The sequence below is a fragment of the Geotrypetes seraphini genome, chromosome 18 (genome assembly GCF_902459505.1).
Source record: "Geotrypetes seraphini chromosome 18, aGeoSer1.1, whole genome shotgun sequence".
In the NCBI taxonomy this organism is placed as follows: Eukaryota; Metazoa; Chordata; class Amphibia; order Gymnophiona; family Dermophiidae; genus Geotrypetes; species Geotrypetes seraphini.
In genome coordinates, this window is record NC_047101.1 from 21,869,345 (window position 1) to 21,885,968 (window position 16,624).

The 16,624-nt window shown below is 42.7% G+C and overlaps 1 protein-coding gene across 1 annotated transcript in view; it reads left to right on the forward strand.

Annotated features, from left to right (window-relative positions):
- The window catches only part of CCDC69 (coiled-coil domain containing 69), a 48,983-nt gene extending 34,342 nt beyond the window's left edge, over positions 1 to 14,641 (forward strand). Inside the window, exons 4-9 of the mRNA XM_033927765.1 lie at positions 1,629 to 1,716; positions 2,961 to 3,034; positions 5,888 to 5,989; positions 6,391 to 6,510; positions 11,759 to 11,856; positions 12,996 to 14,641. Coding sequence (XP_033783656.1) covers positions 1,629 to 1,716; positions 2,961 to 3,034; positions 5,888 to 5,989; positions 6,391 to 6,510; positions 11,759 to 11,856; positions 12,996 to 13,170 — 657 coding nt within the window. The 3' untranslated portion in view covers positions 13,171 to 14,641. The remainder of the gene's footprint in view (positions 1 to 1,628; positions 1,717 to 2,960; positions 3,035 to 5,887; positions 5,990 to 6,390; positions 6,511 to 11,758; positions 11,857 to 12,995) is intronic.
- Positions 14,642 to 16,624: the final 1,983 nt, after the last annotated feature.

The following is a 16,624-nucleotide window of genomic DNA, read 5'->3' on the forward strand; positions in this document are numbered from 1 at the left end:
CTATGTTACTATGTAGGACAAATTTTTGTCCCCGTCCCCCTCAGGAGCTCAATTTCCCATCCCATCCCCGTGACTTTTGTCACTGTCACTGTCACAGTCTCTGTCTCGGTGGCAAGTCAAATGAGCGCAAGACAACTGCATGCGTGTAGACAACTGAGCGCAAGACAATTGAGCGCAACCACAATTGAGCGCTAAGGCAATTGAGCGTAGACAACTGAGCGCAAAGATAATTGAGCGCAACCACAATTGAGCGCGTGACCACTTAGCTCAGGACAATTGCGCGCAGCAAACTACAATATTATAGGAAAGAGACACTGAAGGAAGGAACAAGAAGTGGGGGAAAGACCAATAGAAGAGGAGTCGAATTGTCCTTAGAAGGACAGTTGTTATTTAACAGCGTCTTTAAAATAGAAGTTACTACTCAAAGGTGTCTTTAATCAAGAAGATTTTTAATTTAGATTTAAACTGGTTTAAATTTGTTTACTCTCTTAGAGAATTGGGTGTAGATAGAGTTCCAGAGGGAAGGTGTACCGTATTTTCGCGGATATAACGCGCACCCGTGTAAAACGCGCACACGGGTATAGCGCGCAGAAACCACACTTGTATGTACGGAAACTTTTGTATACAGCGCTCATGGGTATACCGCGCATGCTGCCCGACTCTCCTCTGGCCACCCCGACTCTCCTTTCGCCCTCCCCGACTCTCCTCTGGTTGCCCCGACTCACCGTTCACCCGCCCTGACTTTCGGTGCACTGCCCCGCCTCTCCGTGCCTGCCTGGGTCGGGTTGGGCCCATGTGCCTCAGGCCGCGCCCCCAGGTGGGACCTAAGGCTCCAGGGCCTATTCTGATTGGCCCACGCGCCTTAGGCCCCACCAGTAGACGGAGCTTTAGGATGGATGGGCCAATCCGGCCTCATTCCTTCGTTGGCTGCCTGCCGGACAGGCGGGTTTGGCTCCCGTCTGTCCGGCCAACTACCAAAGGTACGGGGAAGGGGGGTGGGGGGGTCGTGGGGGTCGCTAGGGGGATCGCGGGTCGGCTGGGGGGGCGGTCGGAGGTTCTTGGGGGGGGCGGTCGTTGGGGGGAGGGGGGTTTGCGTCGAGGGCAGGAGGGCCTAGGATCCCTCCTGCCCGTAATGTAGTGCGAGGTGGGGGTAGGGGGTCGCCGTGGCCAGGAGGGTTTGGGCTCCCTCCTGGCCCGATATTGTCGGGGAGTCGGCGGTCCTTCGGGGTGGGGGTGCGAGCGTCCTTCCGGATGATGAATCGGGCGTCGGGCGGGGTGTGAAATATGTAAAAAAAATTTTGTATAACGCGCGAAGGGTATGCGCGGTACGTAAAAACGCGTATAACGCGCGCGTTATATCCGCGAAAATACGGTAGTAACCAAAAAAATATTTAAACACATGGTGTTAATATTTTTTAAAGAGGGGATATTTAGACCTGTAACAGAAAAAGAAAAAAATGACTAAATACTGTAAACCTACTTTTGGCCCATCGTGGATTTGCTGTGCATTCCTCCTTGGAAGTTTGGCCAACTAGAAGAAAAGTATTACAACCCCTGGTTACACCAGAGTATTTAAAGGTTTATTTTGCAAATAACTAAGGCAGATTTTTTTCCCTCTCCTATTTTAGGCAGAGAAGGAACAGCATGCAGAGGTTGCAAAGCGTCTGGCTGAACAGTTCAATTCCTTGAACAAAGAACACGAAGAGAAATGCAAAGGTGAGCGCGCGAGCTCCACTGCCAACTCGCAGCTCTGGAGAAAACGCAACAACGTGCTAAATGGAAAATTAGTTTTATCTTATCCAGTTTCTGATTACTTTGATGTATTTCTGGGAGCTGTAATCCAGGCCGATGGATTACAGTTTCAGTGTCGAGATTTAACCCTTTAATTGGCAGATGGTAAAACGGCTGCTTTACGTAAGAACGAGAGCAACAGTGCCAAGTAACAGGCATTTGGAGTTGCAGAACTCGCATAAGGGTTAAGAAGGAGAAGGCAACATGAGCAGAGAACCCAACTACCGGTACTGTAAAATGAATGTAATAAGCTTATTACATGTATCATTGTTGATAATTAAGTGATATATTTATGGTTATTTGTATGGATATGTTATCACACTTATTTTAAGTTTAAAAATGAATAAAGATTTTTTTTAAAAAAGCATTTCTTTTTTTCCATTATTAATTCTAATGGATTTAGGATCTATCGTGCACACGAGACATGGAATGTAGGTGCTTTTGGGTTTCTGCCAGGTACTGGATTGGCCACTGTGGAAGCAGGATACTGGGTGAGATGGACCATTGGTCTGACCCAGTAAGACTATTCTTATGATTTTATGAGGACTTATGTACTGCCCTAACTCAAATGAACATAAGAACATAAGCAATGCCTCCGCTGGGTCAGACCTGAGGTGCATCGTGCCCAGCAGTCCGCTCACGCGGTGGCCCAACAGGTCCAGGACCTGTGCAGTAATCCTCTATCTATACCCCCTCTATCTCCTTTTCCAGCAGGAAATTGTCCAATCCTTTCTTGAACCCCAGTACCGTACTCTGCCCTATTACGCTCTCTGGAAGCGCATTCCAGGTGTCCACCACACATTGGGTAAAGAAGAACCTCCTAGCATTCGTTTTGAATCTGTCCCCTTTCAACTTTTCCGAATGCCCTCTTGTTTTTTTATTATTCAAAAGTTTGAAGAATCTGTCCCCACTACTGGCACTGAATAAGGTGACAAATGCCAGTTGAAAACTGACAGCTAGTGTCAAGGAACCCAATTTTTAACGCCATGGTGACATATGATGAAACCTCCAAGAATAGGTTCCACCAGTGATGGTAACCCTGGTCTGCAGGGCTTCCGCCTGGGCTGTCCACCACTTTCTCCCCATGTCAGTATCTTTTCTTGGCTATGTGTGAGTGTTTGCCTCCTTGCCATGTCTTATATTGCAATCCATCTCTTTCTTTCTTTCAGTACTTCAAAAGCTGCACAAGAAGGAGAAGACCTGTCTGACTGAATCGTTCGAAAAGTCCCAGGCATCTCTTCAGGTTCTGGAATTATTTAGACTTGTTGAAAGCATGGCTTAGGTCCCAGTTGATTCTGCTGAGAGCAACTGCCATATTTATAGACACAATGGGGCTCATTTTCAAAAACACGATAGGCATCCAAAAGATGGCATAGACCATAGACCGCGGGAAATAAACCAATGTCATTTTCTAGTGTCTATTTCAACCTCTGTCCTTCTACCCCAGCATTCTTCAAAGCAAAGCTTGCGGGTCAGTGGTTGTTGCCATTCATACTCTGATTCTTATGTGTAACAAAAATAGTGGAAAAATTGGACTCGTTGATTGAAACTGTGGAAATAATGAAAAGGGATTCTAGTGCTCAAACTAAGCAGATGCAGGAGGATATATTGCATTTACAACAATTCAAGGTGGCTTCAATTAAAGATAGTTTCCTTATAAATAAGAAATTGGAGCAATTTGAAAATTTCAACAGGCGTTTGAACCTCCGTATTTTAAATTTTCCTCAAATTCCGGGTATATTGCCTTTGGACTTATTAAAAAGATACCTGATTGAAAATTTAAAGATTTCGTCTAATTGTATTCCCCCTATAAATAAAATCTACTATTTACCAAATAAGAAGATACCCGGAAGACAAGAAGGAGAAAACGAGACTGAGAAAGAGATAAGGAGGGAAAATAATGAAATAGAATTTGCAAATGTGACTGCTCTTCTTGAACAAACAGTTACTACTGATACTGTTAGAGCTACGCTCTTAGTATCATTTGTCTTTGAACAAGATGTGAATATGATTATGAAACTATTCTTTAAAAATTCACAGAAATTATTTGGGGAGCAAAAAGTTTGGATATATCCTGATGTCGCAAAGACTACACAAGAACGGAGGAAAGAATTTCTTTCTATGCGTCAAGATACTATAAAATTGGGAGCAACTTTCTTGTTAGCATACCCCTGTAAATGCTTAGTTAGGTATTTGGGAGTTAAATATACATTTTTTTCTCCTAATCATCTGAAGGAATTCTTGGATGTAAAGAAAATCATCAAGGACTGAGGGAAAATAGAAATTAATAGCTGGTGTTTAGAACATAAAGCCTAATCGTTTAATTAAGTTCCTTGTTAAATTTCTCTCAAAAAGTTTCGATTGACCTTCCCATTATTATGGTGGTCTAAGAAAGGAAAAATTATTTTTATAAGTATGAATCTGTAATACTTCTGTATTGTTTATTCTTTCCTGTATTTAATGTAACAAGATGTATTCTTGTAAAAAAAAAAAAAAATAATAACTTTTAAATGAAACCTGTTAGATCCATTGGTGCTCAGCTGTCAACGTGCAAATCTTCTTCAAGGGCTCATGAGGGAGCTACAGCACAGACAAAGAAGAAAGATTATTTTCTTTGCTCAGTTTGGATTAGAGAATGACACGGGGACAAACTTGTCCCCATCCCCAGAGGAACTCAATTTCCATGTCCCGTCCCCACGAGTTTTCTCGCTCTCGCTGTACCTGCCCCATTCCTGTAAGCTTTGCCTTAACTGCACAAGCCTCGAACTCATGATTTTAAAGTGTTTGAGGCTTGTGCAGATGAGGACGGAGCTTAGGCATTGGTGGAATGAGGCATTATGACATCACAATCTGAGCTCTAGAATGTTGCTACTTAGGATTTTCAAGTGTTTGAGGCTTGTGCAGATGAGGACGGAGCTTAGGCATTGGTGAAATGAGGCATTATGACATCACAATCTGAGCTCTAGAATGTTGCCACTTAGGATTTTCGAGTGTTTGAGGCTTGTGCAGATGAGGATGGAGCCTATGCATTGGTGGAATGAGGCATTATGACATCACAATCTGAGCTCTAGAATGTTGCCACTTAGGATTTTCAAGTGTTTGAGGCTTGTGTAGATGAGGATGCAGCTTAGGCATTGGTGGAATGAGGCATTATGACATCACAATCTGAGCTCTAGAATGTTGCTACTTAGGATTTTAAAGTGGTTGAGGCTTGTGAAAATGAGGATGGAGCTTGCAGGAATGGGTCAGGGACAGGAAAAGAACTCGCTGGGACGGGACGGAAAAAAATTTGTCCCCGTGTCATTCTCTAGTTTGGACCACATTCCAATTCTGAAGAAAGTATCTTTTACATTATTATTTTTCCTGCTTATGGGATATAGTGCCATACTTACATTAGCTAAATACAAATATGTTGCTGCAGTAGGATTTCAGGCTAGTTAGATTTCCAGTGTTATCAAACTCAGCACTAGTCTGATACTTGAAACATTCATGGTACATTGAACAGCGCCCCCCTGCTGCAATATATGTAAAATGTTGAGTTCATAAATGTTTCTATATTATAATCACAGTGTCTTTTTTAATTCTTAATTAAATATAGTGAATATCTCAGAACCAACACCCGTGACTGGTGAATTCACCAAAATGGGGTTAATTGGGGGACCATCATTGAAATTCACTGTCCCCTCACCATCCTAATTTGTATAATTGAAATTTCAAAGTATGGTCACTTATCTTATAGATCGGATGGTTAGATCTTGATAAGTTAAATACTTCACCGATGGGGAATAACATCAAGATCTAACCATCCGATCTATAAGATAAGTGACCATACTTTGAAATTTCAATTATACAAATTAGGATGGTGAGGGGACAGTGAATTTCAATGATGGTCCCCCAATTAACCCCATTTTGGTGAATTCACCAGTCACAGGTGTTGGTTCTGAGATATTCACTATATTTAATTAAGAATTAAAAAAGACACTGTGATTATAATATAGAAAGGTTTAAATTAATATCACAGTATATGAATTACATCTCTCCTTATAGAAGTGACTATTGAGTTCATAAATGACCTGCTCTCTTTTTAACTGCACAGGAGAGCATTGAAGAACTGAGTGCCCAGCTTACAGCATTTCAGGAGAAAATGAAGCGGGCAGAGGAGTCAATTCTGAATAGAGACTATAGGAGGCAGATTCAGGTAAGGAGACCTTTTTCAGTTGATTTGTTCTTTTATAGGATGGTTGGAATTCAGTGCTTGGGTTAGAGTTAGTCACATTGCCCTATTCTGTATTCACAAAATTTGTAATAAAGGGGGGAGGGGAAGTTGGGCCATAACAAAAAATGCATATATTCCATTTCCAAATTAATAAGAAATGTGACAGTGCTGCAATAAAGAGCACATAACTTCATCCTAAATTATCTGGAGAGCAGACCAAATTTTCACTGCTATCTGGATAACTCCAGTTGAACATTTTACGTAGTACTGTAGCTTTAAAAGGGAAGGGTCATGCAGTCCTGTCAGTAATTCTTGATTCTTGGGAGGTTTTTATGAGCCGGAATACAATATCCCATGTTCTGTTTCTCTCTTTCTCCCTGCAGGAATATGGCAGTCCAAGCCAGTTCTGGAAGCAGGAGCTGGAGAGTTTGCATTTTGTCATTGAGATGAAAAACGAGCGCCTCCATAACCAGGACAGGAAGCTGCTGCACCTGGAATCGGTGGTATGTACACCTCTGTCTCCGGTGATATCACCTTGTGTTGTTCCAGCTCACAGTTATACTGGCATGTGCTATTACAGCGTTATATCACACTGGATTGTGTAAAAAAAACCAAAAAAAAACCCAAAACACTGTATCTCTTTCTGAGTTAAGCTGTGTAACGAACCTATGAGTTAAATTCTAATAATAGTGCTGAAATGTAGGTCATCAGGATGATGTGCGATGAGTGCAAATTATATAATGGCCCTTCCACGCAGAACTCCCATTATAAAATACTAGTGTAAGTTTGCAATCCCGTGTCTAACTTTAGGCATGCTATATATTCTTGTAATCACAGCTATATTCTAGTTAGAATTTTTTCTTTTTCTTTTGTAATTAAACAAAGTATATTTTTTTATTTTTATAAATTATTTGTGAAGTGCTCAGACCAAGAAACCCATATAATAGTGATGTCACTACAATGAGGTTTTCAAGGGGACCATCATCGCCTTCACCAGTCCCCAGCCCTCCCTATGTTGTTAAGGCCTGTGTAAAGCCTATCTGATAAGTGCATCCAGCTTATGGTGCTGATCTAATTTGGGGAGCAATTAACGATGTTGTCTCTCATTGGTGACTTATTGAAATGACAGTGAAAAAATAAACAAAAATGAATATAAGTATAAAATGCTTAAATAAAATACTAATCGTTTTTTCTTATCTAATTAAATTCCCGTCCCTCCGACCCGGATTTCGTCTCTTCGTCAGGGAGGGACACTAAGAAAAAATCAAACAAACAGTGTATGTCAACTCAACTTAACATGTTAAATAATAATGATAATGACTTTACTATCTAAATCTAGACCTAAACACTATTCAAGCATTATTAAAAACATGAGGAACCCTTTATTCAAAAATTTTTTTAAATTCAAATATTACCTAGTAGAGGCTCGCTTAGTGCAGGAACAGTCAAAGTGGACGGGCCGTCTGAACCTATCTGCTACTGAAACGCCATTTATATTGGCTGACCGGAAATGGTAATGAACCCGGCTGCCGGAAGTAGGCACAACATCTGATGGTTTCTTTTTAAAACTCTAAATTGCTAGCCAATCAATGTCTAAATTTAAACCGTTTGGCTCTAAAGTGCGCCAATGATATATCAAGCGCTGTTCTTTCTGTATTAGGGATCTTGATATATCTCCTTCGTTTTTTCGTGTTTGAATCAATACTGTGTATTTTAAATCTTGAAGTGTATGTGACTGCTCAGCCCAATGTGAGACCAGGGGGGCGGTGATCCGATTTGTTCTAATATTACTTAGATGTTCTGTAATTCGTGTTTTGATTTTACGGATCGTTTGGCCGATGTATACTTTTTTGCATGGGCATTGTATATAATATACTACTCCCCTGGAGTCACAATTGGTGCCGGTATTGAGAAAAAATTTTTTTCACGAGAATGGAATATTTACGTGATTGGCATCTAGAATATAACTGCATATTCGGCATTTCCCACATGATTTGTGAGGTAATTTAACTTTAGGCATGAAGATTTACACCATGTCAATTGTGCAAATTGGAGCAAATCACAAGTTCTTCCTATTAATGTTCATTCCACAAAAGGATTATTTGAAAAATTCTCCTTTCTACGGAAAGAGGACGGAATAAAATATTTAGGCATTTGGATAAAGAACACACTGGATGAAACAATGAAAGTGAATGAAAATGTTTTTTATTACAGAAGGTAACAGAAATGTGTGAGCAATGGAATCCTTTACATCTATCCCGGTGGGGGAGAGTTCAAACTATTAAAAGGATGATATTGCCTGTGGTTTGTTCTCAAATGGGAATGTTACCAGTTTTTTTTCAGGGGTCCTTCTATAAAAAGTTAAATAGCATTCTCACAAAATTTATTTGGCGGGGTAAGACTCCTAGAATTGGCTGGCCCAGATGATACTCGAGGCCCCTAATTACCTTGCCTTCAGAAAACTACTAAAAACTTACCTATTCAACAAACACGACCCCTACTTAATCCCTTCACCTCACATAACCCCGGCCCCACCCCCAACCCCTTCCCCCCACACCCGATTCCCCCTTGACCCTCTCTCCACTTCCCTTGTCTAGTCCGATCTAACCCACAATTTTCAGTTAAACCGTTATACATCTTCCTTTCATTGCAGACTACTGTAAATTGTGGTAACTTCATTGCTGACTGTTGTAAATTGTAAATTGTTGTAATTTACTGTAAATCTACAGGTAATTTGTTTGTAAATCTGCTTGTAACATGTTGTAAATAAGCTTGCCAATGCAGATCATTTGTTAATTGTTGTAAACCGCCTAGAACTCGATGGGTATGGCGGTATATAAGAATAAAGTTTATTATTATTATTATTAATATCTTTACAAAAACCAATTATGAAGGGAGGGGTACATTTTCCCAATTTTTATAGGTATCATCAAGCCTATATTTTGCGCCAAGGTATGTATTGGATCCTCCCAGAGCCCATTGAAAATATCCCAGATTGGTTATGGTTGGAATGGCGACTCCATGTTTCCTTTGCGATTATGCCACGTTCTCAGAATCAAAATGCCTAGATTATATAAAGAAAACAGAATTCTAGTAGATACATGGAAAACAGTATGGATGGCACATAACTCCTAATATTCCATAGCATGTGCTTATAATTCCTAGGCATGCCTCTGAGCCACCCATGACCCTCCCACAGCCACACCCCCTAGAAAGTGTTCATGACAGAAATTGAGCACACAGGTTCTATAAAAGATGCCTAAAGTTTGGCACCTAGATTGGCTCACCTAGCTGATCTAGGCAGTGGCATGGTGAGGGTACAGCGGGCAGGGAAGGTGGGGGCAGACAGCTCTGGGCACTCCAGGACCAGGAAGTGACGTCATAGTGAGAGCCGAGGCCAGCATGGGCAGCAGGTTGGAGATGCTGCTTGCGACAATGAAGAGATAAAAAGGTGGTGGGGAGGAGGGAAGGGGTGAGGATAGCAGGGACGTGGGCCTGGACACCTCCTATCCTTGCTATGACACTAGATCTAGGTGTCTAATTTAATTATTCAAAAAGCTTAGGGCTGGATTCACTAAACTCTTTTTTGGGGGGCGATCCGTGTGTGCGATCCATGGCCGAGTCTTTCTGGGCGACAGATTCACTAAAGAGTCCCCAAGCAAATGATCTCATGGGACACACACCTACAAGCGAAGCCATGGATGGATCACTGCAGAGCAATCCCAACGCATGTGCACACCATCCTCTCTTCCTGGAGATGCGCTCCGCACATGCGTTTTCAAAGCTTGCTCAGCTCGAGGTCAAAACCAAAGGGGGTGGGGTGGTTGAACTCGCTGGCCCCATGAGAATTTAGCCCTAATCGGACTGGAACAAAAACCAGACTGGAACAATGCCATAGCGCAGCCCCGCTTTTAACCCGTGGGTTAAAACCGCAGGTTAAAAACACAGGCCCGCAGTGAGCAGGGCGGCAGAGAGCAGGACGCATTTTTTGCACAAGGTAGATGTTTTATTTTTATAGTTTTAGGGCTGCAGGGCTGGGATTTCAGGGTGGCAGAGAGCAGGACAGTCGGCAAGGACGTGAGAGACTGGTCCTGAATAGTCGCTTCAGTTTGGATTGGCCAGCCCAATCGGTGTTCCTTCTTCTCATTAGGGAATTGAGGCCCTTCCTACTTAGCATGCCTTTTCCCCTCATTTGCATGGGCGGATCGGGTGCGGATCGGATTGGGCGGAAGGTTAGTGAATCGGGTCGGGGAACGATCGTAAACCGGTTGGGACACGATCAGACTGTTTAGTGAATTTAGCCCTTAATCGGCACCGATAACAAGCAATTAGTACCTCATTGGCTTAAATTTAAATTAATTGGATGGTAGATACAGTCTCTGTCTCCACCACCTCTTCTGGGAGACTGCTTCATGCATCTACCACCCTTTCTGTAAAAAATAATTTTCTTAGAGTACTCCCGAGCCTATCACCTTTTAACTTCATCCTATGCCCTCTCATTCTGGAGCTTCCCTTCCAATTTAAGAGACTCACCTCACGGCGCAATTATGCCACATAGGTATTTAAATGTCTCTATCAAATCTTCCTTCTCCCACTTTTCCTCCAAAGTATACATATTGAGATCTTTAAGTCTATCCCCATACACCTTATGATGAAGACCACGTACCATTTTAGTAGCCTTCCTCTGGACCGAATCCATCCTTTTTATATCTTTTTGAAGGTGCGGCCTCCAGAATTGTACACAATATTCTAAATGAGGTCACAGCAGAGTCTTATACAGAGGCATCAATACCTCCTTTTTTCTACTGGCCATACCTCTCCTTATTCATCCTAGCATCCTTCTAGCTTTCACTGTCGCCTTTTCGGCCTATTTGGTCAGATTAAGACCCGTCTCTTTAACAAATTCTAATTCCTAATTCTTGCCCAATCCCCCTCAGCTATCCTCATCCCAATCCCCAACTCTCTTGATTTTAGATTAACTCATCCTTCTTCCCATTTGTTAAGGTATTCCACCCAAATTGTTTTCCCCTGCACCCCAATCTCTGATTAGATACTTCCTTTTGATTCAAACCATCTTGGTTCTCTTCCATTTGCAATTTGTATCCCAGAAAGTACTTTTTCTGTTCCCCTTACATCTCATACACTCATTGTATGTATCTCGTTGTAAACATCTCTTACTTCTTGTTGTAAACATCTCTTACTCTCATTGTATGTAACTTGTTGTAAACCGCTTTGAACTTATGGTATAGCGGTATATAAAAAATAAAATTATTATTATTATTATTATTATCATCACATACTATACACTTTTTTTTCTTTCTTGTAATATATTTGCAAAACAATCAGAAGGCCTATTTTATACTGTGCTAGTAGATAATTGATAACTTTGCATCTCATTACTTCATTAGCATTATTTTGTGTTGAGAAACCATTGCTGGACAATTAATGTGCATTAAAATAACTATTAATGCAGGGGTGTCAAACTCCCTCCTCGAGGGCCGCAATCCAGTTGGGTTTTCAGGATTTCTCCAATGACTATGCATGAGATCTATTTGCATGCACTGCTTTCATTGTATGCTAATAGATCTCGTGCATGTTCATTGGGGAAATCCTGAAAACCCGACTGGACTGCGGCCCTCAAGGAGGGACTTTGACACCCCTGTATTAATGCATGGAAGCCAGGTTTTTAATCTTTCTGTGGCACTTCTTAGCCCCTATCTTTCTTTCCATCTCTCATGGGGATTATTGCAGATGGAGCAAAATTTAGCACTGGATGAAAAAGTCACACTTCTTCAGCAGGAGAGTGAGGACCTCCAGGTTCGAACCCAAAACCACATGAGTGTCGCAAGGTAAATCCCTCTTTCTGTGTAGGATCAGAAGCTTGCCGTAGTAGGTTGGCAGGAGTGGTATATCATGTCTGTCTCAGGTATCCTCAGCTGATGGGGTGGCCCTGAGCACCTAGATTTTATAAGAACATAAAAGAATAGCCATATTGGCTCGGACCAATGGTCCATCTAGCCCAGTCTTCTATTTTCAGCAGTGGTCAATCCATGTCACAACTACCTGGTGAAATCCCAAAGAAACCACCCTACAAAAAGGTAAAAAAATAAATAAAACGCCACATTCGTGAGCAACCCGTGTAATATGGCAGTGCAATGGTTAGAGCTACAGCCTCAGTACCCTGAGGTTGTGGGTTTGAATCCCGCACTGTTCCTTGTGACCCTGGGCAAGTTACTTAATCCCCATTGCCCCAGGTACATTACATAGAGTGGGGGAGCCTGCTGGGACAGTTAGGGAATAATGCTTGAATACCTGAATAATTGTAATCCGCATAGAATTGTAGGATATGCGGAATATAAATTATTAATTTTTTTAATGCTAATGAGACACTATATTTAAATTTATTAAATTACTTAGAATTCTCTTGAATTCAAAACGCCACAAAGGGATAGTCTTGGTAGGGGCGCCGGCACCGTCCTCCTCTCCGACCCCCCCCCCAACTCCTTTCCGATGTCAGCTGCCACGCATGTGTGCTCCTTCCCTCGTGAGCAGCATTATGAACTGGCTGCAACCGTCGGTGTTGCCTCTCTGTGACATCACTTCCAGGCCCCTTGCCTAGGAAGTGACCTCAGAGGGACAGTCGACACGACGCGGCCAGCAAGTTTGTGAGGTTGCTCGTGCCTGGAGAATTAAAAAGGTACGGGGGAAGGGAAGGACGGCACGTGTGCGGCAGGGGGGTCGCGAAGGAGTAGGGGGGCGCCACGCACCCTCGTTACACCACCGTGTATGGGCTAACATTTAGCCCCCCTCTTTTACTAAAGTGCGCATGTTATTCTATGGACGCGTTAGCGATTAGCACTCGCGTTGATTTAGCGCACGCAAAAAACACTTAGCACACCTTAGTAAAAGAGGGCCCTAGTTTGTGCCACGGGATGATATCTTAGCTATAACTTTTCCCCAACTCTGGCTGTTTGCTCTTGCTTTGTAGGCAGCTCTCCGAACAATTGTTGGCCACCCAGGAAGCTCTGGAGAAAGAGGCACATTTGCGACAGCAACTCCACCGCGAGAAAGAGGAGCTGCTCTACCGGGTTCTAAATGCCGATGGATCTGCCGCCTTCACACTCTCCACTGTTACTCCAGACGTGTCTCTCATGGTGACATAGAACTCCGAGAACAAGGAGGAGGAAGATGGCACTAGGGGAGAGAAAGGAACGGAAGTCATTCATTGTTGCCTTCTGTCATCCCTTTCGTTTTGTTCTTCCCAGATTTGCTGCGGGCCTCGTTTTGCGGCCCGAGTTGCATCGAAACATGAGAACGATCTGCCGTGAAAAGGCCGGTTGGGTTTTTAACAACCTGGATACCGAATAGTAACGAAGTGCTTTTTTACATCACCATTAACTTCGTTAGTTATTTGGTGTATTGAAACCGATTTACTGAGTCCTGTGGAATTCTGAAATATATTTATCATCTAAAGAGTTAAATGTGGCAGGAAGACACTCAAGCTATTTTAAGACCTGATGCAAGCTGACTTTGCATCAAGGGCACAGGGTAAAAATGAAAATATGGCTCTTTCGTGTGCCAGGGGGGTTGTTGCAAATGAATTCAGAACATGAAGGTTATAGCTAGGCCATCCCAGGTCTTTAATTCTCTTTCTGCTGCAGACAGGCTGCTTGGAGAAGGAGCAATTAACTACTTGTTTACAAGGGAAAGGCCTCCATGTACACAGAGCCCGTTTCTAATCTGCCCGAGCTCTCTATTCTTGTTTACAGACATGCAAAATAGAATTTTTAAACTTATATTTAGAGACATGCGCAGAGAAGTTAAAATCTTCACATTAATTCCTCATGTCTTCAGAATATTATCCTGTTTAAGTGCTTCGCAGACCTCTCCTGTAGGTACACCCAGGCAACTGGGTATTGAGGACTTCCACAGTGAATATGCATGAGATAAATTTGCATATTTTGAACCACTGTATGCAGATCTATTTCATTCATATTCAGTGTGAAATCTAAAAGGCTAGGAGCTCCGATCAGGTACCGATGGCTGCTGAACCAGTTTGACTGGCTTAGCGAATGACAGAAAATGGCTCACCGTGTGGTTTTCTGCGCAGTCGTACATTCTCCGATTCTGGCATGCAAATGACTTCATTACTATTAAAATGAGGTGATTAATATTAAAACCAGCCATACCTCAAAAAGGTACAGGGATGGGGCGTGCACAGTAGGGGGGGGGGGAAGCGAGGAACAGGGCAGGAGAGGGCGCCGCTGCTACTCCACTGCTTCCCACAACTGTGCCGGGGACCTAAGGGCCAGTCCGGTTTTCAGGATACCACAATAAATAAGCATCTGATAAATCTGACTCCACCAAAGCTCTTTTCAGTGGTCTTCAGGGATGTTAGTCACATTAGCACTTTCATACAACCTGAGTTTCACACATTAATTGAAACCACACAAACTTTAGAACCTCAGAGACACAACTCCAGGCTCATCATACTCATTGCCCTAAGCGTTGTCATTAGAGAATGACACGGTGACAAAATTCATCACTGTTCCCATCCCCGCAGATAACCGCGGGAAATAATCCCATGTCAATTTTTAGTGTCTATTTCAACCTCAGTCCTTCTACACCAGCATTCTTCAAAGCAAAGCTTGTGGGTCAGTGGTTATGGCCATTCATACTCTGATTCTTATGTGAGCCAAGGATAATAAAGCCATTGTGACATCACTGATGTGATTGGCTCTTAGGCACTGGTGGAATGAGGCATTATGACATCACAATATCTGCTCTGGATACCAGAGACTGTCATTCTTCAGTGTCTATCTAAATCTCAGTCCTTCTACACCAGCATTCTTCAAAGCAAAGCTTGCGGGTCAGTGGTTGTGGCCATTCATACTCTGATTCTTATGTGAGCCAAGGATAATGAAGCCATTGTGACATCACTGATGTGATTGGTTCTTAGGCACTGGTGGAATGAGGCATTATGACATCACAATATCTGCTCTGGATACCAGAGACTGTCATTCTGTAGTGTCTGTTTCAACCTCGGTCCTTCTACACCAGCATTCTTCAAAGCAAAGCTTGCGGGTCAGTGGTTGTGCCCAATTATACTCTGGTTCTTTCCTCTCTCCTTAAAGAATGACATGAAGATGGTTTCCCGCGGTTATCCGCGGGGACGGGAACGGTGATGAATTTTGTCACCGTGTCATTCTCTAGTTGTCATCTCCTCACATTTATATAAAGTGCTTTCAAAGTTAATTTGGTACATAAGAAACACTTTGCTTTGTGGTCTTGAAAGCCGGGGGTTAGAGCCAACACGTTTCGCTTCCCGCTTTTTCAAGACTATTCCCCTATGTCCAAACACCAAATATATCATATTAGTTTCATACATTATTCTTTTTTTTAAAAAAACTATCAGTTCCACTATCATCTCTCTTAACTAACCTTTACACCGCCGACATCTCTCGTGACCATCTCTTCAATTGAGATGGTGGCGGCGTTCTAAATCACCCTTTTAAATCCCCGCGTTCCGGCTCAGCCGGCTCTTACGTCAGTTTCCAGAGTCAGCTGACTGAAGCGTCCTGGAATACTGTATGCAATTCTGGAGGCCGCATTACCGTAAGGATGTGCTGAGACTGGAGTCGGTCCAGAGAATGGCCACCGGGATGGTCTCGGGACTCAAGGATCTCCCGTACGAGGAACGGCTGGATAAGTTGCAGCTGTACTCACTCGAGGAACGCAGAGAGAGTACAGGGTATCTCATGGGCCGCATCGAGGTGGAAGAAGATATCTTCTTTTTCAAGGGTCCCGCGGCAACAAGGGGGCATCTGTGGAAAATCAGGGGCGGGAAACTGCACGGGGACACCAGGAAATTCTTTTTCACTGAAAGAGTGGTTGATCGCTGGAATAGTCTTCCAATTCAGGTGATTGAGGCCAGCAGCGTGCCTGATTTTAAGGCCAAATGGGATAGACACGTGGGATCTATTCACAGAGAAAGGTAGGGGAGGGTCATTGGGGTGGGCAGACTAGATGGGCCGTGGCCCTTATCTGCCGTCTATTTCTATGTTTCTATGAGATAACAATGAAGTTTGCTTTCCAGAGTCCAAATTTATAACAGGCATCCTAGATCAATGAAACCCATTCTAATTCTGATAAATTTACAGACATTTGAGAGGATGCATGGCTCTTTTCCTTTAATCTGTTCTTGGTGTTAACGTTTGATTGATGGGAAAGCAGACTATAAATACTAAAATTACATTGAAATTAAAACTGTTCTCGTGCATATTCATTGTGGCCATCCTGAAAACCCGAATGCCTGTGGGATCCTCAGAAGACTCGCTTCTTGGATATCCTGAAAACCCGAACAGGGTGGTACTCATAGGGACTGGATATTGCTTCCCCATACTTATAACTTCTGTTTTGGTACCTGTTCTTTCAGTGGGATTAATACACCTGGGCTTCTAAACACTTTTTATTTCATTGACATTAGCCTCAGACCTTTTATCACACCGTTTTTGCCAGAGTTGCCATAAAGAATTGGTGTGTTTCATTTTCTAGGGTTTTATAATAACAATCCAAAAGAGTAGCAAATAAAATCCAAAAATCAAAACAAATACTACC